The 25,569-nt window shown below is 35.4% G+C and overlaps 1 protein-coding gene across 26 annotated transcripts in view; it reads right to left on the reverse strand.

Moving 5' to 3' along the window:
- IMMP2L (inner mitochondrial membrane peptidase subunit 2) overlaps positions 1 to 25,569 on the reverse strand; it is a 958,924-nt gene that overhangs the window by 799,807 nt on the left and 133,548 nt on the right. For 2 of the 26 annotated variants that reach the window (XM_086396591.1, XM_086396593.1), the window contains exon 5: positions 16,697 to 17,699. The exons of 23 other annotated variants lie outside the window; for them this stretch is intronic. In XM_086396591.1, coding sequence (XP_086252717.1) covers positions 17,624 to 17,699 — 76 coding nt within the window. In that variant the 3' untranslated portion in view covers positions 16,697 to 17,623. Of the gene's footprint in view, positions 1 to 16,696; positions 17,700 to 19,314; positions 19,895 to 25,569 lie in introns of those variants that run through there. One more of the 26 variants, XM_086396592.1, reaches the window with a different exon arrangement.

The following is a 25,569-nucleotide window of genomic DNA, read 5'->3' on the forward strand; positions in this document are numbered from 1 at the left end:
GGACTGATGCTGAAGCTGAAGCTCCAATACTTTGGCCACCTGATGTGAAGAACTGACTCATTGGAAAAGACCCTGATGCTGGGAAAGATTGAAGGCAGGAGGAAAAGGGGGAGTCAGAGGATGAGATGGGTGGATGCCTTTATTGACTTGATGGACATGAGTTTGAATAAGCTCCAGGAGGTGGTGAAGGACAGGGAAGCCTGGAGTGCTGCAGTCCATGGGGGTCACAAAGAGTTGGACACGACTGAGTGACTGAATTGAATTCCTAGGATATTTAATATACCACTTATTGGATAGTAAACATTCAAAATGTATGGCCATTTTAAAAGGATGAAAAAAAAATAAATCTAGTCTAACAAATTTCTTCACACATAAAAAAAAAATAAACAGAAAACCCACAAAACATTAAATAACTGTTCCAAACCACAAACAGTTTGAGAGTCAAGTCTGAAAGCTAAAATTCTGTATTCTTCAGGTTGCAAAGAATCCTGTAATGTGTCCTGAAAGGATATGAGCAAAGATCCCTTCCTTTTCTTTTTTTTTTTTTTTTCTTCCAATTTTATTTTATTTTTAAACTTTACATAATTGTATTAGTTTTGCCAAATATCAAAATGAATCCGCCACAGGTATACATGTGTTCCCCATCCCGAACCCTCCTCCCTCCTCCCTCCCCATACCATCCCTCTGGGCCGTCCCAGTGCACCAGCCCCAAGCATCCAGCATCATGCATCGAACCTGGACTGGCAACTCGTTTCCTACATGATATTTTACATGTTTCATTGCCATTCTCCCAAATCTTCCCACCCTCTCCCTCTTCCACAGAGTCCATAAGACTGTTCTATACATCAGTGTCTCTTTTGCTGTCTCGTACACCGGGTTATTGTTACCATCTTTCTAAATTCCATATATGTGCGTTAGTATACTGTATTTATGTTTTTCCTTCTGGCTTACTTCACTCTGTATAATAGGCTCCAGTTTCATCCACCTCATTAGAACTGATTCAAATGTATTCTTTTTAATGGCTGAGTAATACTCAATTGTGTATATGTACCACAGCTTTCTTATCCATTCATCTGCTGATGGACATCTAGGTTGCTTCCATGTCCTGGCTATTATAAACAGTGCTGCGATGAACATTGGGGTACACGTGTCTCTTTCCCTTCTGGTTTCCTCAGTGTGTATGCCCAGCAGTGGGGTTGCTGGATCATAAGGCAGTTCTATTTCCAGTTTTTTAAGGAGTCTCCACACTGTTCTCCATAGTGGCTGTACTAGTTTGCATTCCCACCAACAGTGTAAGAGGGTTCCCTTTTCTCCACACCCTCTCCAGCATTTATTATTTGTAGACTTTTGGATCGCAGCCATTCTGACTGGTGTGAAATGGTACCTCATAGTGGTTTTGATTTGCATTTCTCTGATAATGAGTGACGTTGAGCATCTTTTCATGTGTTTGTTAGCCATCTGTATGTCTTTTTTGGAGAAATGTCTATTTAGTTCTTTGGCCCATTTTTTGATTGGGTCGTTTATTTTTCTGGAGTTGAGCTGTAGGAGTTGCTTGTATATTTTTGAGATTAGTTGTTTGTCGGTTGCTTCATTTGCTATTATTTTCTCCCCTTCCTTTTCATATAATATTGTTAAAGTCCGGATCCTGTGATTTAAAAAGTAGCTTGAACTCAGAATGTGAAATGACCATCGTAGTAAAATGTAAAGTAATATTTGGGAAAAATTAGTTATTTTGAAGCCTCTTGAAGGGTGTGTGTTCTTTTAACCAACTTATTATGGTAAGGGCCATATCTGAAACAACTCCAAACACATACACTAATTAATACCAAATGACAGTGTAACACACAAGGAGTTTTTACCATGGAAGCATGACCTACCCATCCTATTTTTGCCCTAGCTCACAGAACTTTATCATAAAATACCACATAAATTCACACTAGTCAACTGTTTTTTCTAAAACATTTTGGAATAAAGGACATAAATTTATCTAAAGATGACTAGTATACAAAAAAGTCAGGTTCATTGTGACACAATTAAAACTGGTTACCACAGTTTGAAATACCAAGAGCTGTAGAAAATACAGAGAGCCTTAGGAGTATTAGGATTTACTGAGAGCCTTTTAGCAAAAGAGGGCTTGCCCAACCACTATTGTAATGACAATGAAAATTTTTCTTAATGATCTCATCTGTAACACATTACATTTGACAGCATATAAGTGCTATCAAATATAACAGGCACACAAGGAATACCAATTACGACCACATTCACCTGCAAGTAAAAAATGACTTTTGAGCACAACTGTGTTTTTAGTGCTTTTTGGAACTCCCCCCGCCCCCACCATTTAGAAATAATCAACTACATAAAACAGTTCATAGAAAACTGAAGCACTTAACTTTCTCAGTGAAGAGAGGTAGAAAGAAAATCTATATAAACTTCACTTCTGGTCCATTTAAAAAAAAAAAAAAATTAAATTTGGAGAGAAAACTCACCTCTTCCTTAAATTCCCCACACACTAAAAATAAATTCATTCCACACTTTCATATTTGACAAAAACAATAACATCAAAAAGCAGACCACAATTCCCTGAAGGAATCATGTCAATTGGTATTTCTAAAATTTATTCAGTGACCTATAATAATGTGAGTTTTCTACACATAATGTCTATCAGTAGGAAATGCAAAAATTTCAGAATCACTTATGGTGTCAAAGTTCCAAAAAAGATATGTCTAAGCAGTTCTTTAATTCCTACTTCACCTTGCAGCTGCAGCTGCTGCTTATAACAGTGTCAGAAAAATTAAAATTTCACCAGGAATAGCTTGTGAGAACTCCAATCTTACAAATTAAATGCAAGTTTAACCAAGATTTCTTATAATGTCTCAGTCATATTTCTAAGCTAAGCCACCACACATCTGTGATGCCTTTTACCAACTATAGTTTGATGATTTCTCACCTGCTTACACAATTTATTCTTTAGTTACTTATCAGGAAATGTGCAACAACATTCTTCAAGACTCCAAAGGTCTTAAAAAATTAAAGACGCTCAAATTTAAAGGATTTATCTGTTATTTTCAAAATCTCTTCCTCTAATTTCACTATTTCTGAATAGACAGCTCTCCCCAACAAAAAGCATGGCTGAAAATTCAGGAAAAGGAAGTTTCAACTATATCATCTTAATAATGCCACATATTAGAGTATTTTTTAAAAATGTACTTGGAATAATGCACCAACTTACATTAATTCTAATGTGATTAGAACCTCACACCCAAATATCTAAAGAATTCTGAGCATTTTACATGATACCACTTCATATGTTCTAGAACATGATTAATAAACTATATTAAAGAAATAGTATATCTAAGACCAAAAAATATTAGACTATTTCATATTTATGTTTTTACATTATTTGCCCAATTACAAATGTAAGTTAAGATAAACATAAATTGTAACCTAAACACATTCTTTGAGCTTTCCTTCTACATCACTGTCTTCCTTCCAATCTCCCTGGATCTATGTATTATACTAGCCCCAGGGCCCAGCTAAGGGAAGAGCTAAGATCTCTTCTCATTCTCTATTCACTATCCAACTCAGAGATCAGCAAACTATTACCTACCTGCAAGCCAACTGCAACTGACACTAATTTTTATAAATAAAAATTTATTAGAACATAGCCACACCCACTTAATTATCATTACAGAAAATGCCAATAGAAGGGCAAAGTTTAATGGTTGTGACAAAGACAACTTGGTGCTTCTGACTTTTCAGAAAAGGTTTGTCAACCCCTGCCTAGAAGAACTCACTCAGATCCACAGCTTTTTATCAATACTCTGAGAGCTCTCCAAATTCTATCTTCAGTCTGGACCCAGAATTGCCATCCAACTTTTGGGGCCCATCTACTCTCATATTTCTAGTAGGCATGCAAATTTGATATGTCTAAAACTGGTAACTTGATTTCTACCCACCCCAACCTGCTCTTAAGCTTTTCATGTCTCAATACGTCCATCAGAATTCATCTAATTGTTCAGGCCAAAGTCTTCAGATACATCTTTAATTCTTTTCTTTCTCTTACATTTCTCTCATATCCTTATCCCAACCATCAAAAAATTATATTATCAAAATATACTCAAAATCTGGCCACTTCTTGCCCACTGTAATGCTATCACTCCAACTCAAGTCACAACCATTTCTCACCTGGACCACTGCAATAACTCCTGACTGGCTCCCTGTTGCTGCCCTCTGCCCCTTACATTATATTATCACAAAGCATCTGGAGTGATCATGGAACCCCACTGCTGAAAATTCTTCAAAGGCCACACAGGGCATGACCATCACAGCCCTTCAGGATCTGGCTCCTTTGGTTTCTCCATACAGACCTCCTTATTCTCAAGTATCGTCCTGCCCAGTTTCTTTGCACTTATTGTTCTTTCTTGAAAATTCTTCCCTCTAGATACCAAGTTGCCATGTGTCTTCACTTTATTCAGGTCTCTGTTCAAATATTATGTTAAGCTAGAGGCCACCTTCCTCAGTCACTCTGAGTTATTGACTCCTGTCAACTCTACAACCCAGCTGTAGTCAGATTCCCTGGGAAACAGTGCAAGACTCAGATGTGCATGCATTTAGGGGAGCACTTTCAGGAACGACATCTGGAAGGGAGTGAAGGAAACAGGACAGGTAGACAGAGAAGTTGAATTGCAATAAGGTTATAACAGAGACGTCAGTCAATGGAACCTTGAGTGGGAATGGCACTTCAGAATTTCCCAACTGAGCCAAGAACCTGAGTTCTTTGCATGTTATAATGCACCAATATGTGGGCTCAGAGTTCTCCCAGAGAGAGGGCATGATTTTGGATAAGACACATAAGAACATGCTTTAGGGAAACGATGGAAATGTAATACTGCTCTACACAGTGACAGTATACCTATAATTTAAAAGGCAAAGAATAACAAGTGTTGACAAGGATGTGGAGAAACTAGAAACTCATACATTGCTGGTGGAAATGTAAAATGGTACTACAGCTGCTTTGGAAAACAGTTAAAAGTTTCTTTAAAGGTCCAACACAAATTTATCAAACAATCCAGCAATCACACACCTAGGAATCTACCAAAAGAAACAGAAATATACGTATATGAAAAGACTAGTAAAGAATATTTATAGCAGCACTCTATAATACGTAAAAAATGCAAATAAACCAAAGGTCCATCAAATGGTGAATAAATTTTAAACACAGACTACATCCACACGAGGAATACTCTTCAGCAATAAAAGTGAATGAAATACTGGTATCTGCTAGAATACGGATGAGCTTCACAAACATTATGTTTAGTAGAAGGAGCCAGACACAAAAGAACAATTTATGATCCCATTTAAATGAAATGTCCATTAAAGGGAGAAAGCAGGTTGTTGGTTACCTGGAGCTGGGGTAGGAAGGAGGAGTGTCTGCAAACATGCACAAGAAATATTTGGGAGTTCACAGAAATGCTCAAAAATTGCATTGAGGTGATGACTACACAATTCTCAAAATATCAGTGCTTTTCAGTCTTAGCATGGGTGAATTTTATGAGATGCAAAGGAAAAGGACAAAAAAGATTGCTGACTGATTCTTGAATTAACTAAAGTAATATAATGACAGTGATAGCTGATACTCACTGAATTTGCTAGGGGTCAAGAATTAGTCTGAGTTTCACATGCATTAACTCATTTAATTTTTACCATAATCCCATCTTCATTTCAGAGGTGAGATAACTGAGGCTCAGGGAAATTTAAGTAACATGCTCATATAGTAGTAAAAAATATATTAAGAATATATTAATTGGCTCCTACGCATAAAAATACATCATTCTACCTTGAAATACTAATAGCCTTTAGCTGAATTACCAGCAAAATCAGAAGACATCACAATAGACACCATGTGTGTATAAACATGGCAAGTTTACCATAAAAAGCATACTTAAGATGGTCCAAGTGACCACCTTGCAACATATCTAATTATCTCTATTAGCCATTGAAACCAGCAATAAGTATGTTATTACAGGACAGTTTGGTCAGTAACTGGTGCATATTCAGTGAGAGAATTACTGTAAACAAATACAAAAAACATCTATGATCTTGTCTACTGACCAATATGTTCATACAGATACAGAAATATCACTACAGTTTATGTAAATACAACTTGATTCTCTTAGAGTCAAGCATAAACATACACAAACATACAATGAGCCACATACACTCTAGAATAAAAATTTGTCTAGCACAACATGTCACAAAAATGAAGGCATATCACTGTTCCTATAACTGAAATGTATGATGAGATAAGATGAGATGACAATGTATTTTGTCTTTTTCATATAAAAAAAATTTAGTTATAAATTTCACATGGCAGTAAACCAATTTGAATGGAAAACTTGGGGACAATAACTTTTTGTGCATCTACCAGAAAAATAGTCTTAAATTTAGGTATAGATTTAGACAAGAAAGCTGATAAATGAACTATCTGGTAAGTAGTTAATATTTTTTTAAAACTAAAGCACCTTGTGTAAATGACCACCACGCCCATATATTTCAAAACAATTTATTTTAAACAGTCTAATAAAACACAATACCCAGACAGTGGAAGAAAGAGAATGTGCAAATAAAACTAAATTCACCTTCAATACCTTTCCAACCTAAGACAAAAATCGACATCAGCACTTTCTGCCTAAATGATATATCGATGAAGGCTAGAATAAAATGATGCTTTAAAAAACGCCATTTATAACTGAAAATAAACATTTTTTAGCACTGACTGCTTCTGTCAGTTAAATTGCTTTTATGTGGAAATATTTTTCCCTAAATGTTTCATCTACTATTTTTATTAAAAAACTTTGCAATTAATTTGTAACTTAATTGCAAACTAATAATTAATCAACTATTTTTATGTATTGACTATACAAATCAGTAATGTAAATATTTAAACCATTCAAAGTTGAAGAAACCATTCCATAACAGAAAGTAATTCTAATCCTTAATTCTCTTAAAATGTAAACATGTCTGCCTAGAAAGCAATGCATCAATAATAAATTTATGATTCAATACGGATATCAGCCTAGACCTAAAAATTTGCAGATTTACATAATCATGCACATTTAGTAGTCCTCCTAGGTAACAAATAACCATGAGTGATTCTCATAACTCAATACGCACTATGGTAAGAACCACTACAACAGCATGTATTCATTCTGAGTCCCAATTCAATTTTAAAAGAACCTGTAGATATTGTCAATGTAATGAGTTAAATAACTGATGTGCACCAAAAAGGGAATGGATAACCTAAAGGGTATTATCCTCTATGAAAAAAATCTCTGTGGATATTATTCTAAGATATTGGTATAACTTCCATTAAATGATCTTTTGGTCTTTATAAAACAATTCTTTGAAAACTCTGAAAATAATGTACTACAATATAAAGCTTGCTTCTGAAAGTAACTAGATTCTATATTCAGGTATAGAACAACTACATTTAACACAATACATTTCAGTGGAAAAAGTAACTTTGCTGGACTGCTATAAGGTTGCTCTCCCAATTCTCTATGTAATTACAAAATGAGTAAAATATATAAAGCTATTTCAGATATTGAACAAAAGGCAATAAGCCCTGTGAATTAAGAGAAGGGAAACAAATCAGGTGCTAAGACTTCCCATATTTCATTCTAAAGGCAATGTCCAATCTGTGGTATAGAGATTGTTGTTTAGTCGCTAAATTGTGTACGACACTTTGCGACCTCATGGACTGACTGTGGCCCACAAGGCTCCTCTGTCCATGGGATTTACCAGGCAGGAATATTGGAGTGGATTGCCATTTCCTTCTCCAGGTAGAGGGAAGGGAAATCCAAAAAAAGAAACTTCACAGACCATGTAAGAAACAAAAGTTACTGTCTGGGGCAGAGTACTGGTTGGGATGGGGGAGAAAAAAAAAGGTGGGGAAAGCTATGTAGGAAAAAAGCTGAAGTAATTGGCATAGGAATCCAGACAGTCTCTGAGTATCCATGTGTTCTGAATAGGATAAATAAAGGTAGAAAGTGAAAGTGAAGTTGCTCAGTTGTGTCCCACTCTTTGCAACCCCATGGACTGTAGCCCACCAGGCTCCTCCATCCATGGGATTCTCCAGGCAAGAGTACTGGAGTGGGTTGCCATTTCCTTCTCCAGGGGATCTTCCTAACCCAGGTATCGTACCTGGGTCTCCTGCATTGTAGGCAGATTTACCATCTGAGCCACCAGGGAAGTCCTTAATAAAGGTTATTTATATATATATATATATATAAATAAAGGTTAAATCCTATTTAAAGGAAATAGTAAAATTCAGCTAAAAAATGTACTGGGTTGGCCAAAAGGTTCGTTTGGATTTTTCCTTTCCTGAATGAACCTTTTGGCAAATAAATCCTAGAGTCCAATAAATCCTAATGCTCATTGCCTAATTGAAAAAAAAAGAAAAAAGAAAAAGAAACTGGCAAAAAAGAGGCAGGAAAAATGTTACCTATAACCAGAGAAACATTGATCAATAAAAATAGGTCCAGAATTAAGACAGATTACGTTATCATAAAAGGAATTTAAAAATAGCTTTGATGAAATTAAGTCTTGAAGGAAAATATGAATACAATGAGAAAAGAAAATGAAGATATCAAAAAATACCAGATTAAATGTCTAAAGATAAAAATATATATATATATATAGTACTTGACATAAATATTTCACTGGATGGGATTATCAACAGATTAAGCACAGAAGAAAAAAAAAATCAGGAAATTGTAAACATAGCAATATAAATTGCCTTAACCAAAGTATAGACGGGAAAAAAGGCAAAGAAGTAAATATAGCATCAATAACATGTGAGACAATATCAATTATCTAATATTTGTGTAATTAGAGTCCTAATAGGGGAAGGAAAAGAAAACAATGTCCAAAAATGTTCTAAATTTAATTTTAAAAGAAAAATCTACCTACAAACCTAAGACATTCAACAAAGTCCAGGCATAATAGTCATAAAGAAAACACACACACACAAGACATGTTATAACCAAATTGCTCTAAGCCAGTAATAGAAAATCTTAAAAGCAGCAAGGAAAATATTAAAGTACATTATATATATATAGGAACAAAGATAAAAATCTAGCAGATGTCTCATCAGGATTATGCAAGCCAGAGGAAATGTAATACCATTTTTTAGAAGTTCAAAAAAAATAAATAAAAATGAAACTAAAATTCTATGTCCAGCCCAAGTGTCTCTCAAAAATAAACACAACATAAAGGCAGAGATGTTGTCATCAGCATTAAGAGGAAACAATGAAGTTCTTCAAGTTAAAAGAAAAATAATACCAAGATAGAAACTTGCATCTACATAAATGAATAGAAAATAGTGTGAAGAATATAAGAAAAAGTTATGTTTATTATAAATTTTTAATATCCATAATAGATACTTGTGTACAGTAAAAATAATGTATTGTGAAATTCAAACACATGTAGATGTAAAATGTATCACCACAATAGCACAAAAGACGGAAGGGGCTACTGGAAGTATACAATTGTAAGATAATTATAAGTGTAAAGTCATATAATTATTTGAAGGTATACTATAAAGTGTTACTAATACATATTCTACATAAGGTCAGTTCAGTTCAGTTCATTCGCTCAGTCATGTCCGACTCTGAGACCCCATGAACCACAGCACGCCAGGTCTCCCTGTCCACCACCAACTCCCAGAGTTCACCCAAACCCATGTTCATTGAGTCAGTGAAGCCATCCAACCATCTCATCCTCTTGTTGTCCCCTTCTCCTGCCCTCAATCTTTCCCAGCATCAGGGTCTTTTCAAATGAGTCAGCTCTTCACATCAGGTGGCCAAAATATTGGAGTTTCAGCTTCAAAATCAGTCCTACCAATGAACACCCAGGACTGATCTCCTTTAGGATGGACTGGTTGGATCTCCTTGTAGTCCAAAGGACTCTCAAGAGTCTTCTCCAACACCACAGTTTAAAAGCATCAATTCTTTGGCGCTCAGCTTTCTTTATAGTCCAACTCTCACATCCATACATGACCACTGGAAAAACCATAGCCTTGACTAGATGGACCTTTGTTGACAAAGTAATGTCTCTGCTTTTTAATATGCTGTATAGGTTGATGATTTTTTTTTTTCCTTCCAAGGAGTACTTGTGTACTGATATATATAAATTGTTGTTGTTTAGTCACTAAGTCATGTCCAATTCTTTTGCAACCCCATGGACTGTAGTCCACCAAGCTGCTCAGTCCATGGGATTTCCTAGGGAAGAAAACTGGAGTGGATTGACATTTCCTCTTTCAGGGAATCTTTGCAACCCAGGGATTGAATCTGTATCTCCAGCACTGCAGGAGAATTCTTTACCACTAGTGTCACCTGTGAAGCCCTAATATATATAAACACATCCTGTAAACTCCAAAGCAACCACTGATTGGTTGGTACAAAGCACAGTACCAACATATAACAACAGTAGAGATAAAATAGCACATAAAATATACTCAGTTATCCAAAAAGGCCACAGAAATAGAAGAAATTACAAACAGCCACCAAAAAGAAAAAAAGAAAGAAAAAACAAAGGAACAAAAAGATGACAGATTTAAGTAATTATATTACATGGAAATTCAACCTAGCCTCTCTAGCAGGGCTCCCCAAAAGAATCAAGCTCTAGTATCTAAGGCATTTATTGTATGCAGTAAATTAACTTCTCCCCTGACCACCTAGATTGAGATGTGTTTAGTCCCACACTCAGGAAAATTGGGAAAATACCTATTCAAATCATTTTCTGTAGACTTATTTCTCTTGCATAAGTCTAGCTGAGTGAGGCTAGTATATATTCAATTTGAAAGGCTCAGATTGTTTGGATTGTAAGTAAAATAAGACCAAATATAGGCTAAGTTAAATCCAGATTAATTATAAAAATATGTTAAAAGTAAATTTTTTAAAGATTTATCATGCACACACTAATCATAAAAAAGCTTGAGTACTTACATTAATAGCAACATAGATTTCAGAATAAGTAATATTACCAAAGATAAATATGGGCATTTTATTATGATAAGAGTCAATTCATCAAGAATACTTAACAATCCTTAATGTGTATGTGCCTAATAACAGAGAGTTATCAGGACACATGAAGCAACAATTAATAGAAATGAATGATGAAATAAACTTACAGCAACACTTGGAGATTAGCACACTTCTCACAGTAATTTATAGAACAAAAAGACCAAAACATACATAGGTACATAGGATACTTGACTAACACCATCAATACACCCAATCTAATAGTTACAGAATACTCCAGCCAACAATGGCAAAATACATATTAATTTTCCAGTGCACATGAAACATAAACCAAGATTCATCACATGGCAGGCTTGAATTTAAAAAGTCCAATAAATTTTATAATGTTAAAATCACTCAGAATATTTTCTTTGATCACAGGAAATCAAGAAAAAAGAGAGAAAAAGAACAGAAACCCTGAAATATTTGAGAATCAAACAATGTGCTTCTAAATTACCAATGGAGAAAAGAGAGAAATCACAAGGGAAATTTTTAAATATCTTGAAATGAATTAAAATGAAAACACAATCTATCAAATTTTGTGGGGAAGCTAAATTGAGAAGCTCAGAGCAATGCTTCACAGAATGTGCTGCACATCAGAATCAAGAATTTTTAAATATCCCATTGTAGCCCATGTCTACTTCCACAATTAAATCACAGTGTCTTGGGTTGGGAAACAGCCATTAGTATATTTAAAAATTCTTAGATCATTTTCATTTGCAACAGAACTTTGAGATCACTGGTTTAGAGGAAAATGTGTGGCTTTAAAAGTCAAATTTCTACCGTAAAAAATTAAAGACGGCAAAGCAACTTAAAAAAAAGAAGTAAATAGAAGAGAGAAAATAGTTTTTAAGAGCAAATAAGCAAAGACATTGAAAAGAGACAAATCAAAGATGCATTTTTTTTTAATGCAAATGCTTTCATACTATGATTCAGTGAATCTCTCAGGTATGGAAAGGTGAATTAGAAGTATATAAGATAGAAAAAAAGGAAGTATTATAGTTCCTGATAAAATGTCAGAGTTTAATGAAAACCTCACTTTTATTGATTCACCTGAAACTACCACAACACTGTTAATCAGCTACACCCTAATACAAAATTGAATTTGGAAAAACAGTATTTAACATTCAAGTATAATTTATTACTTTTTCCAAAATTCTTTTCATTCATTATTCATAACACACACACAATAATACACAGCACCATAGCTAATATCTAACCTTGAATATTACATTTTCACTTGAATATAGTTTACTAAAGATGCTTTAAAGAAAAAAAGAACTTAAGTGATAAACCTCTAGCTAGAATGACTAAGGGAATAAAAGAGGGAAGATAAGATTAACAAGTACAAGAAATAAAAACAAAGACACTCTACGGATGCTTCTAACACTAAAACAATAAGGGAACATTAAGAATAATTTTCTATCAATATCCTTGATAACTTAAATGAATAAACTGCTTGACAGATGCAAAGTACAAGTGATTCAAAAAGAAGCTCATCATCAATCTCAAAAATTGAATTTGTAACTAAATGTATTCTCACAAAGAAGATTCCAGGACCAGAGACTTCACTGGTAAATTCTATCAAAAATTTAAGGAAGAACTGAGACAAATCCTATACAAACTTGTTCACAAAAAGAGAGAAGAAGGAATACTTCCCAACTTATTTTATGAAGCTACCAAACCCTCCAAAACCAAATGGCATTACAGAAAAAGAAAATCATAGACAACCCATCTTATGGATATAAAGACCTGTATGTAACAAAGTATTACCAAATCCAATCCAGCAATACAACTGATTGCTGAACAACTTGCCAGTTTGAACTATTGAGACCCACTTACCCAGATTGTTTTTCAGGAATAAATACAACAGTACTATAAAATCTGAGTTGACTGAATACAAGGATGCAGAACTAGGGATACAGAGGAACCAAAGATACAGAAGACCAACTATAAATTATACTTGAATTTTGAATTATTCAGAGGGTCAGTGTCCTTCTTAACTCATGCATTTTCAAGGATCAACTATTTATATATATATATATATATATATTCCTTTATATATATATATATAAAGGAATTACATCATAATCAAGTATGGCTTAGGTAGGAATGCAAGATCGGTTTCACATTCAAAAATCCAATTACAGTAATTCACCATTTTAACAGATTAAAAGATAAGACCATATGACTATCTTGATAGCTGCAGAAGAGCATGTGATAACATTCAATGTTGTTGTCATTGTTTAGGCACTAGGTCATGTCCAATTTTTTTGTGACCCCATGGACTATAGCCATTCAGGCTCCTCTGTCTATAGGATTTTCCAGCAAGAATACTGGAGTGAGTTGTCACTTCCTTCTCCAGGGGATCTTCTTTCAGTACTCATTCCTGATTTTTAAAAAACTCTCAGCAAAGTAGAAACAGAAAGTGTGTTAGTTATCAACTTCTTTCCTGTCAACTCCAAATTTTCCTTCTGCCCTTCACTGTCCTGTATGATACTAAAGCTGTACCCTGTATCTTTTCTTCTTTGCCAGTATCCATAACCTTAAGTTTTATTAGCACAGGGTGCTACAGGAACATTGCTAGAACAGAGGTCTTCTCTTTCTGGTTACAGTATGCTTTATTTTCTTCTTGTTCCTGGGGCACCCAGGGACAATAACCCCTCCAGAAGCTTTAATCAGCACCCCTATGAGCCCACCCTAACGAGTTTCACCATCCCCCAAGTAGTCTCCCCAGCAAGTCTCACAGATGCAACAAACAGCAGTCTCCCAAAGTTTCAGTAGCACCCCCATAAGCATCTTCTCAGTGGATTCTGTCCACCCCTTAGGGGTTGGCTCACTTCCAGCACACACAGGAGGAGCAAGAGAGCAAAGTGAGTTGGAACCAGAAAGAGAAACCCCTTCCTTCTATTCCAAAGAAGGCTTCCTAGTGACACCTACTGACACCTCTACAGGCCATTTCCTAGCAATACGCAAATAAGATCCAGAGAGCAGCCTACCAGATTAAGCAAACTGTGGTACAACCATACAATGCTGTATTTTTCATCAATAAAAACAAATAAGCTATCAAGTCACAGAAACACATGGAAGAACTTTAAATGCCTATTATTAATTGAAAGAAACCAGTCTGGAAAGGCTATACGTTTTATGATCCCACCTACATAATATTCTGGCAAAGCAGTACTATTAGAGATAGTAAAAAGACCAGAAGTTGCCAAAGGTTCGAGGGGAGAGAGGAGGGAAGGATGAATAGATGGAGCACAGGGGATTCTTTAGGGAGGTGATATCATTTTGTTCGATACTGTAATGGTACATACATGATATTATGCATCTGTCAAAACCCATAGAACAATATGAAGTGTAAACCTTAACATAAACTATAGACTTGAGTTAATAATATAGTATCAGTATTGGCTCAGTTTTAACAAGTATACTGCATTAATGCAACAACAGTAACAAAAACCCAGTAAACTGTGTAGAGGGAAAGGGGTGTATGGAAGCTCTGTACTTTACGCTCTATTTTTATGTAACCCTAAAGTTGCTTTTGAAAGTACTGCCTGTTGTTTTTAAAAATATATACAGGTACAATTTAAAACTATCACCTAACTTCTGTGTAGTCGACAGTATTCCAAGATGGCCTCCATCTTAGAGGATGCCTGCTCCCTGGGGTAGAGTCTCTGTACTTTCTTCCTCTTGAGTACCACAGGACTATAAATATGATAGGGTTCATTCTCTGTATTAGATGATATTCTATGACAGAGGTAAGAGGATTTTACAGCTATAATTAAGGTTAAAAACCAGCTGACTTTAAGTCTGTCAAAGGAAGATTATTCTGGGCTAAGCAGGGGAGCTCTCAGAAGAGACTTGGCCTTTCCTGAAGGAAGAGCCTCAGAGCCTAGGAGGGATTCTCCTGCTGCCTTTAAGAAAGGGCCTCATAAGAGGGGCCTGTAGCAAAACCCTAAGAGGGCCTCTAGAGACGAAGAGCAGTCTCCAGTCAACAGCTAGCCAAAAAAAAAAATTAGGGCCTCAATCAGACAACCCCAAGAAAATGAATTATTCCAACAATAAGACAAATATGCAAGAAGACCCCAAGAGCCCTCAGCCCAGCCAAGACCTTGAACTCAGCCTGTGAGATCCTAAGCACAGAATCCAACTATTCTGAACCTGAACTCTCGATCCACAGAAACTGTAAGATCCGCTGCTCATGTTGTTCTAAGCCACTATGTTTGTGGTAGCTTGTTACTCGGGGATGGAAACTAACACAGTCTGTTGCTCACACACTGACAAATCACCAAAGTCAACAAATTAGACTAAAAGAAGTCATTTGAGGTTTCTGTTTATTCTGAAAAATGAGCTAAATTTCACAGTCATAAAAATGTAAATTACCTTATTTTGCATATGGCTGGCATTTGACATTTTGAAAAGCCAAATTACAATGAGCATATATGACACAACCACAGCCTGTTTAAAAAAAAAAAAGTACAAAACCAAGAAAGAATGCAAGAATAAATCCATCAGGAAGCAACTTTTTAAGATGCTACTGAGAATTTTGCAAATGGTTACCAAGTGATAATTTTTTAAAAACATAGACAGGTTGTGCTCCTCTAAAAAATACCAAGAGAAAACAAAAGTTTAAAAAATCTGCAAATAACACATATCGTGAGTCCTGAGTTTCCGAAGGGAGATTTACTATGAGCAATGTTCATGTCTTTCTATGTACCAGTCTTTAGAAAAGTGAGGCCCAGCCTAGTGGAACAAGAGATTAAAAACAAAGAGCCCTTACAACATGATGCAATACATCTTATATCACAGATTCAATATGGTGAAGCTCACCATTTTTTAAAGACATCTATATTCACTGATAGGAAAGGGAATATTAAAAATCTAATATCTGGAGATTTCTTTTGACTTTCCTTTAAAAAAACTGGAGTATAGCCACTTTACAATATTGTGTTACTGTGTTAGTTTCTGCTATACAACGAAGTGAATCAGTTATATGTATACATATATCCTCTCCCTCTTGAACCTCCCTCTCAAACCCCACCACACACAGTCTAGGTACCACAGAGAACGAAACTGAGCTCCCTGTGATATATAGCAGGTTCCCACTAGCTGTCTGTTTTAGACATGGTAGTGTATACATGTCAATGCCAATCTCTCAATTCATCCCACCTCCCTAACCCCCTACTCCATGTCTACACATCTGTTCTCTCCATCTGCATCTCTATTCCTGCCCTACAAATGACTTTCCTCAATGGATAAAAAGGATATTTCATTTTACTGTTTATTTTCTTATCAAATTATAGTTTAAAATATTAGTCTCATAGATCAAATTTTATTTTTCTTTCAGCTTTATCATTCTATGATTTGGAATAAATTTAGACTATATCAGACTATCTCATTAACATTTAAAAATAATGTTAAGAGAGGTTTATAGAAAATGTTTAGCACAAACAGCATTAAAAAATCAGTGAAGGGGAATGTGATTGAGGGTAAAAAATGAAACACTGGTCATATTTCAATAAGCTAAACCTGAAGAATACTGACTAACTATAAACAAGAAGGTTCATGGTCAATTAAGGCTTAGAACTGATTAAGAAAAATTACTGGAGTTCCTAGTTTCAATTTTATTTAAAAGCTATTCTACATAGCATTATGAATCAACTCTATTTCAATTTTAAATTTTTTAAAACAGTCTAATTGATGAATGGAAAAACAAAATGTGGTATATTTATACAAGAGAATATTGCTGTTGTTTGTTGTTTAGTCACTCAGTTCTGTTCAGTCGCTCAGTCGTGTCCGACTCTTTGCGACCCCATGAATCGCAGCACGCCAGGCTTCCCTGTCCATCACCAACTCCCGGAGTTCACTCAGACTCACGTCCATCGAGTCGATGATGCCATCCAGCCATCTCATCCGCTGTCGTCCCCTTCTCCTCCTGCCCCCAATCCCTCCCAGCATCAGAGTCTTTTCCAATGAGTCAACTCTTCACATGAAGTGGCCAAAGTACTGGAGTTTCAACTTTAGCATCATTCCCTCCAAAGGAATCCCAGGGCTGATCTCCTTCAGAATGGACTGGTTGGATCTCCTTGCAGTTCGAGGGATTCTCAAGAGTCTTCTCCAACACCACAGTTCAAAAGCATCAATTCTTCGGCACTCAGCTTCCTTCACAGTCCAACTCTCACATCCATACATGACCACTGGAAAAACCATAGCCTTGAAAGTCACGCTTAAATCTTTTGCAAACCTATGGACTGTAGCCCACCAGGCTCTTGTGTCCAAGAGATTCTCCGGGCAAGAAATCTAGAGTGGGTTGCCATTTCCTTCTCAAGGGGATCTTTCCAAACCCAGGACTGAACATGCACTTCCTTCACTGGCAGGCAGATTCTCTACCACTGAGTCACAAGGGAAACTTTACAATATAATATTCAAACTTAAAAAGAAATAAAGCACTAATACAAAGATAAGTCTTGAAAAAATTATATTAAAATGTAAAAGAAGTCAAGAAACAAAAGTCCATGTGCTGTATTATTTCATTTTTATGAAATATTTGGAATACCTGCATCCATTTTGAATATGGGAGATTTCTTCAGTGATGTTGAAAATGTTTTGAAACTAAACAGAGGTAAAACAACATTGTGAATGTCAATGATTATATACTTCAAAGCAGTTAATTTTATATTATTTAAATTTTACCTCAATTAAAAAAGTCAATCCAGTAAATCTAAATATTAATTACAATTATTACATGCAGATGTACAGAAAACATCTATTCCCAATTTCTATCAACACTCAGCTGTTCAAATAAAATTCACCAGCACATGAATAGAAAATTATTAATTATTCCACTTAAATACACACTGAAATTTTATACACAAATCTTGAAAGGTCACCTGTACACTGCATTAATAACTATGAAAATGTTCCATTCTACATGAGGCATATAATGAATAAAATTTGCAAAGTTTCAGAAAATTGTATGTAATGATAAGCCATAGACGTGGTTCCTAGAATTCTACTAAGCAATATTCATGTTTCCCCTTTTCTTTGACCAATTTAAATATTCATTAATTACTGTCAAATGCCAAGTCATAGCAAAATAAGATCTAGCCCAAATCTTGGAATCTTGTTTGGAGCACTTGAATTAGTAAACTAATCAGCCAAAAATAATATTAAACACATCAACCAAATATTACACTTGCCCTCTGTCTTTGGAAATGTTCTATTAAGTTTCTAAAGAAAAATATAAAATGCTTCATACAAAAAGGCTTTAACCACTACTTTGAAAACACATTTCAGCCCATAATATTTTAATACTTCTGATTCAAGATAATTTTCCAGCAAGACAATATCCCCATCAGAAGAAACACTTCTTTCAGCTTAAATTTAAATAGATTTTCAAATATAAATCTTGTTTATAATTATGAGAATTCCCTACTTTGCTCAATAGGCAGTATCATGTAATCAAGAATTCAGGTTACAATGGAGAGTTTATATCTAAATAAACCAAGTAAAGCTGAATATGATACATCAATACATAGTATCTTTAACAGGGTTACATGAGCACTAATTTTACATAAAATAATAATAAAGATGCTAGACCTATACTATCCAACACAGTACATTAGTCACAAATATCTCCTTAACTTTAAAGTATAAAATTAAAGATTCATTTCTCTGGGGCACTAATCATATTTCAAGTATTCAACAGGCACATATGACTAGTGGCAACCATATTGGATGGCAGATTTCCTTCACCATAGACACAGCACTACAGAATCCACAGAGGTGATTTTACCATAAATTTGCTTCATGAAGCTTAGGCTTCAGGGTTATTTTCTCATGTCAAATGGTGTGAGTCATAGCAGGCACTTTGAGGTTCCAACAAAGAGGAGAGAGAATTGGTGACACATTCAATTTGGGTTTAGTAGGATGTATGTATGTGGTTCTCACTCATTTCCATGTGTAATTAATTATTCCACTGTAGGACTACCTTCTAGTAATACCCCTTTTTTACCCATTGCACCAACTACCTGGAGTCATGAAATGAAAGTTTAGAGACAGAGGTCAAGGAGACATATGATGTGTCCCATGGAAACTAGAACTACAGGTAGGTGGTAAGTCGGGGAGGAAGTCTGAAATATACACAGCTAAAAGACAGTCTGGGGTAAATTCTTCCAATCATGATATAGGAAATAGTATAAGCAGATAATTCAGTCTTTAGCCAATGCCTAGTAAATCAAGCATTTTCTTTTATTAGGAATATATTTGATAACTCTTATGTAATTATAAATGCAGCACACATTTCCTTTTTCATTTTTGTAGGACTCTTGAAATAGAATTTCTCAAACTCTCTTTGTACAGCACAAACATGTAGCATAAGCATACCACAGGAAGAGACAATCAAAGACTACATATCCTATAGGTGTCAATTTTTAAATTTTAGTAGTTTTAAAGTATGATCAGGAATTCAAAAATTTGGCCATCTTTTTAAAAACATGTCATCCATTTTCTTTTCTCATTGTAAGTATTAAACTTGTATACATTAATCTGTAGTTGCAATTTTGCATTTTTTTCTCAAAAAATGTTTAAATTTCAGATCCGCAACAAAGCCTTCATGCCTCTGAAACTAGGAAATTTTGTCTTGATCTAAGTATTTACCAATTAGCAATATCTACATTTTTGTTTCTTCATTCCAGGAGTCACAGCATTTAATAACTCAGTTACATCACTGTCACTGAATCCCAGGATTTAAAAAGGTCAATTTGAAAAACGTGTGTCCCATCCACTCTGGACCTTTTCTGGTATCTCTTCAACCGTCAATACCAAAAAAAAGCAAAAACAGAAACATCATTATATCTCACTGGCATTCAACAAACATCATTTCTGGTAACTAGGTTACATTGAGTTCCTTTAAACTTTGTACTGCTTATACCAGTGAAATTCTTCATACAATTAGAGTTATGGCTATTCAAATGACTAGGACTTTTCTTTTAGTACTCAATATATTGAACCAAATGCTGGCCTGAAAATATCAAATCATTGAAAATAAAAAACAAAAATTTCAATCATCTAATTACCTTTACAAAATGTTCTAAATTGTACCAACATTAGTAAAACCACCTTTATATATTATGAAAAAGCACTTGCAGTATAAATTAAAAAATGCCCAACAGCTAAATGCCATTTATGCAAATATTCCCTAGGTTACATGTTATTTATCTTTCATTTCCTACCCTTTACACTTCATTAAGCCATACTTCAAATAACCTAAGTTCTAATTATTGCATTGCAAAGATTCACAACCTGAAATCACATCAAATAAATTGTAAATCAAACTTCTCAAAGCCATAGCCATAGGTGGAAATCAAATGAAATGCCTAATATCAAATAAATGGCTAGTTTAAATGCATTACATTTATACAATTGCCTGGGCACATTTATTTCAAAGTGTTTTTGTTGCTGTCTCCACGGCTGTAGAATAAAAATTAGAGAATATGTTAAAACATTAGAACACTTCTTAAACTAAGAGGAATGGGAGGAAAGAGAAAAGTTAGCCCTCTTAACAACAACAACAAAAAAATCTTCTGTAATCCTAAAGACAAAAGATGGTGGTGTCCAGAGGCGGGAAATTTGGAAAACTCAGCAGTGGCCATACGACTGGAAAAGGTCAGTTTTCATTCCAATCCCTAAGAGAGGCAATGCCAAAGAATGATCAAACTACCGCACAATTGCACTCATCTCACACGCTAGTAAAGTAATGCTCAAAATTCTCCAAGCCAGGCTTCAACAATACATGAACCATGAACTTCCAGATGTTCAAGCTGGTTTTAGAAAAGGCAGAGGAACAAGACATTGCCAACATCTGCTGGATCATGGAAAAAGCAAGAGAGTTCCAGAAAAACATCTATTTCTGCTTTATTGACTATGCCAGAGCCTTTGACTGTGTGGATCACAATAAACTGTGGAAAATTCTGAAAGAGATGGGAATACCAGACCACCTGACCTGCCTCCTGAGAAGTCTGTATGCAGGTCAGGAAGCAACAGTTAGAACTGGACATGGAACAGCAGACTGGTTCCAGATAGGAAAAGCAATACATCAAGGTTGTATATTGTCACCCTGTTTATTTAACTTAAATGCAGAGTACATCATGAGAAACGTTGGGCTGGATGAAGCGCAAGCTGGAATCAAGATTGCCGGGAGAAATATCAATAACCTCAGATATGCAGATGACACCACCCTTATGGCAGAAAGTGAAGAAGAACTAAAGAGCCTCTTGATGAAAGTGAAGAGGAGAGTGAAAAAGTTGGCTTAAAGCTCAACATTCAGAAAACAAAGATCATGGCATCCAGTCCTATCACTTTATAGCAAATAGACGGGGAAACAGTGTCAGACTATTTTGGGGGGCTCCAAAATCACTGCAGATGGTGACTGCAGCCATGAAATTAAAAGATGCTTACTCCTTGGGAGGAAAGTTATAACAAACCTAGACAGCATACTAAAAAGCAGAGACATTCTTTTGCCATCAAAGGTCCATATAGCCAAGGCTATGGTTTTTCCAGTAGTCATGTATGGATGTGAGAGTTGGACTACAAAGAAGGCTGAGCACCAAAGAATTGATGCCTTTGAACTGTGGTGTTGGAGAAGACTCTTGAGAGCCCCTTGGATGGCAAGGAGATCCAACCAGTCCATCCTAGGGGAGATCAGTCCTGGGTGTTCATTGGAAAGACTGATGTTTGAAGCGAAACTCCAGTACTTTGGCCACCTGATGCAAAGACCTGACTCATTTGAAAGGACTCTGATGCTGGGAAAGATGGAATGCAGGAGGAGAAGGGGACGACAGAGGTTGAGATGGTTGGATGGCATCACCGACTCAGTGGACATGACTTTGAGTAAACTCTGGGAGTTGGTGATGGACAGGGAGGCCTGGCATGCTGTAGTCCATGGGGTCGCAAAGAGTTGGACACGACTGAGCAACTGAATGGAACGGAACTGAACTGAGAGGCCGCAGGGAGGGAAGTATGAGGAGTCACTGAGTTACTATTTAACAAGTACAGACTTTCAGTGTGGAAAAGATGAAAAATTCTGGAGATGGATGTGGGTGACGGTGGTACAACAAGGAGAATACATTTAAGGTACTGAAAATGGTTAAAATAATACATTCTATGTTATGCATATTTTCCTACAATAAAAATAGTTCTAAAGTAATTACACTTCAATTTTTATATACACATATTTTTTCTTCTCTGAGATACAGCCTAAATTGGAAAGTACTTCATTGTAAGTAACAGCAACTAAGCACCTAAGTTGTCCCAGGTCATAGCTAATAAAATGGAGAAAATCAGTTTCCTGACTTCTAGCTCCATGAACTTTGTTCTGTAATACTATGCAAATTGAGAGATCACAGAAGAAATTCCTGACTTCTGTGACCAAGAACAGTTCTTTTAAAACAAATAAAAAACTACCTGTAGAAGCAGAGACACAAGTGAATCTTTATTAAAGTAAGAGAGCGCTAAATATACAGATGACTACACTGAGCATGAAGAGTTGATGGGTAGGGCAGGTGTCAATGATAAACCAGGTCCAGTGTTTCAGTTGTGAAAAGAAAAGAATTATGTCCCCACCACAAATACCCAATCAACTTAGATCACGTATACCACCATGTTTCATTTTCTACAAAAACTATTGAAAAACTTTAAGAGGCATGATTGCTTTTAAAGTGAGCTCTGACTCATTAGAATTTAATGTTTACAAATCTAAGTACTAGTTTTAGAATCTGATTTACATTAAGATACTTTCTACTCACAGTATCTCCAGAATCTTATACAATGTTATATAGTCAGTGCACAATAAATACATTTTTAAGTAGCAGGAAGGGAAGGAGAAAGGGAAGGAGAGAAATAAGGAAGAGAGAAAAGGTAGGTGGGGTGGGGGTTGGGTGGTGTACATTCTAACAAACCATCAGCTAATATTCAGCCTTTATGCAAAAGAGAGGTTAGAGACTAGAAATAGTGATAAATTGAAGATCGGTTCCCAAACTATGTTCTACTATTTTATAGATTTTAATGGTGATTTCTTTTTCTATTGGCTAAAGTTCAGAATTTAAACATATTAGTGATGGATACAAAGTACATGATTAATTCATTATACCTGCACAACCCTATATGATGTATAACTACACTATTAAAACTGTATTTTTAAATACAAAGACTCTTAATACAAAGTGATTTTATACATTCCAAAATATTTTTCTCCATTATACAATTAAAACTTTGTATTTACATCAATGTTTTATAATAGATTATTTTAAAAGCCCAGTATTTTTAGCTAGCTCAATCACAAAAGCAAAATACTTGAAACAAATGCCATATTTCAACTTTACAACCTTTGTAAAGATATGCGTTTATTTGGGTCATAGAATTATGTCACTCTTGCTGACAACCAGGCAAAAATCTGTCAAGTGACTTTCAGGTTTATATGGTCCAATACCATTATAAGCAATTACAAGATTTAATGGCCGCTACCTGTGTGTCCTTCTGGCATTGCCCTAAATTCGTGTCATAAGTCATCTCATGAAGTCGTTTTAGCTTTCCTGCATCAGCTGCCCTCTCAGGTTTTACAGCTGTCATTCTTAAGATCATTTCACACAACAATCTGTCGCCTTCCTATGTTTTCCAGTTAAACATTTACATACGTTGACTCCTTAAAGATGTCATGTTTTGGCAAAACTTACCAAGGAACAGAAAAAAAAAATCAGAAAAATTGTTTGCCATGAGGTGTGATGGTAAAAGCTGACTGGGAATGGACATGAGGGAACTTTCTGAGGTGATGGTAATGTTATCTTGATAGAAGTTTGTGTTAACAGGCACAAGCATCTGTCAAAATTAGCAAACGTTCACTTAAGACTACGCATGTCCATCGTACTTCAATTTACCTCAAGAAGAAAAAAAAATGGAAACTATTACTGAATTCTAGATGATGATATGCATGCTAAAGCATTTACCTTTAAATGTATCATAAGATAGATGGAATAGAGGGATGAATAAAGGGACAAACAAATGGACCAGATACTTGACAAATTGATACTTGACAGATAATTGACAAATGTTTGCCCCCCCACAGTGGATCAGCAGTAAAGAATCCACCTGCATTGCACGAGACACAGGTTTGATCCCAGGGTCAGGAAGATCCTCTGGAAGGAAACGGCAACCCACCCCAGTATGCTTGGGGACATAGAACCTTGGCGGGCTGCAGTCCCTGGAGTCAGACACAACTGAGCAACTAAACAATGACAACAACAATTGCTAAAATGAGTGGTAGGTAAACTGGTATTCACCAAATTTCTTTCAACTTCCTTATGTATAAAAACTTCCATAATAAAATGTTTTCAAATTCAGAATGTCATTATTCATAACCCTTTTTACTTTATTTTTTTTGTTTGTTTTTACACGTCTGTTTATTAAACAAGAACTCCTTCATGACAATTCAATATTTATTAGCGATTAGTGTTGAGAAAATTATTTCCCTCTACATACAAAAATACAGATTTGAACACTATGAAAACAATCAGGACAAGTACCGTGAAAAAATTGGTCCAAAACTCACTGGGTAAAGAAAGAGGAATCAGCAAGTGTTCCCAAAGACAATGAACTATGATGGTAGTTGCTCATTTACTTGAATGCTTCATATATTTATATAAATTGATCTGAATAGCTAAACCTGGCTAAAAATTTTGTTAAATTAATTAAAAGTATAACGTATTCACCCATTCTTTCATTCATTCTGCAAATACTTGTCAATCACCTTCTATGTACTAGATGTCGCCAAGTCCTAAAGAAGGAAGACAACTTAACTGTAATACATCATCATTTTTACTGTTTCAGGAATATGGCTGGAAGGACATTTTCTGGACCATGAAGGATAAGCGAAATTTTTCCAGATAGAGGAAGTTGATTCTAAACTATAGGAAAATGTGTACATAAGCATATAATACAAAAACTATTTTATAGCAAAAAGTAACACATTTATGGTAGTTGCTTCTTAAATATATCAAGATATTTAAAATAAATATATATATATATAAAAGACTCTTCTTTTACTATCTAATATACTTCTATTGAAAAACTCTTCAATCTTTTCAGTCTCCAATAGAATCTAGGCATCTCTTGTTACCATTCAACCCAAGCTGCAAATAATGAATTTTAAATAATTGAAAGTATGTTGCTGTTTAGTCGCTAAGTCAGGTCTCACTCTTTTTTATGACCTCATGGACTGTAGCCCGCCAGGCTCCTGTGTCCATGGGATTTCTCAGACAAGAATACTGGAGTGGGTAGCCATCTCCTTTTCCAGGGGATTTTCCTGACCCAGGGATCAAATTTCCTGCTTGGCAGGCAGATTCTTTCACTGAGCCACTTGGGAAACCTAACTGAAAGTATATCACATCTGATTTTACTACTTCATAGGGATTTTTTTTTCCATTACAAA

Source organism: Bos grunniens, chromosome 4, assembly GCF_055505025.1.
Source record: "Bos grunniens cultivar Pamir isolate PY7600 chromosome 4, Bosgru_T2T1.0, whole genome shotgun sequence".
NCBI classification, from domain to species: Eukaryota; Metazoa; Chordata; class Mammalia; order Artiodactyla; family Bovidae; genus Bos; species Bos grunniens.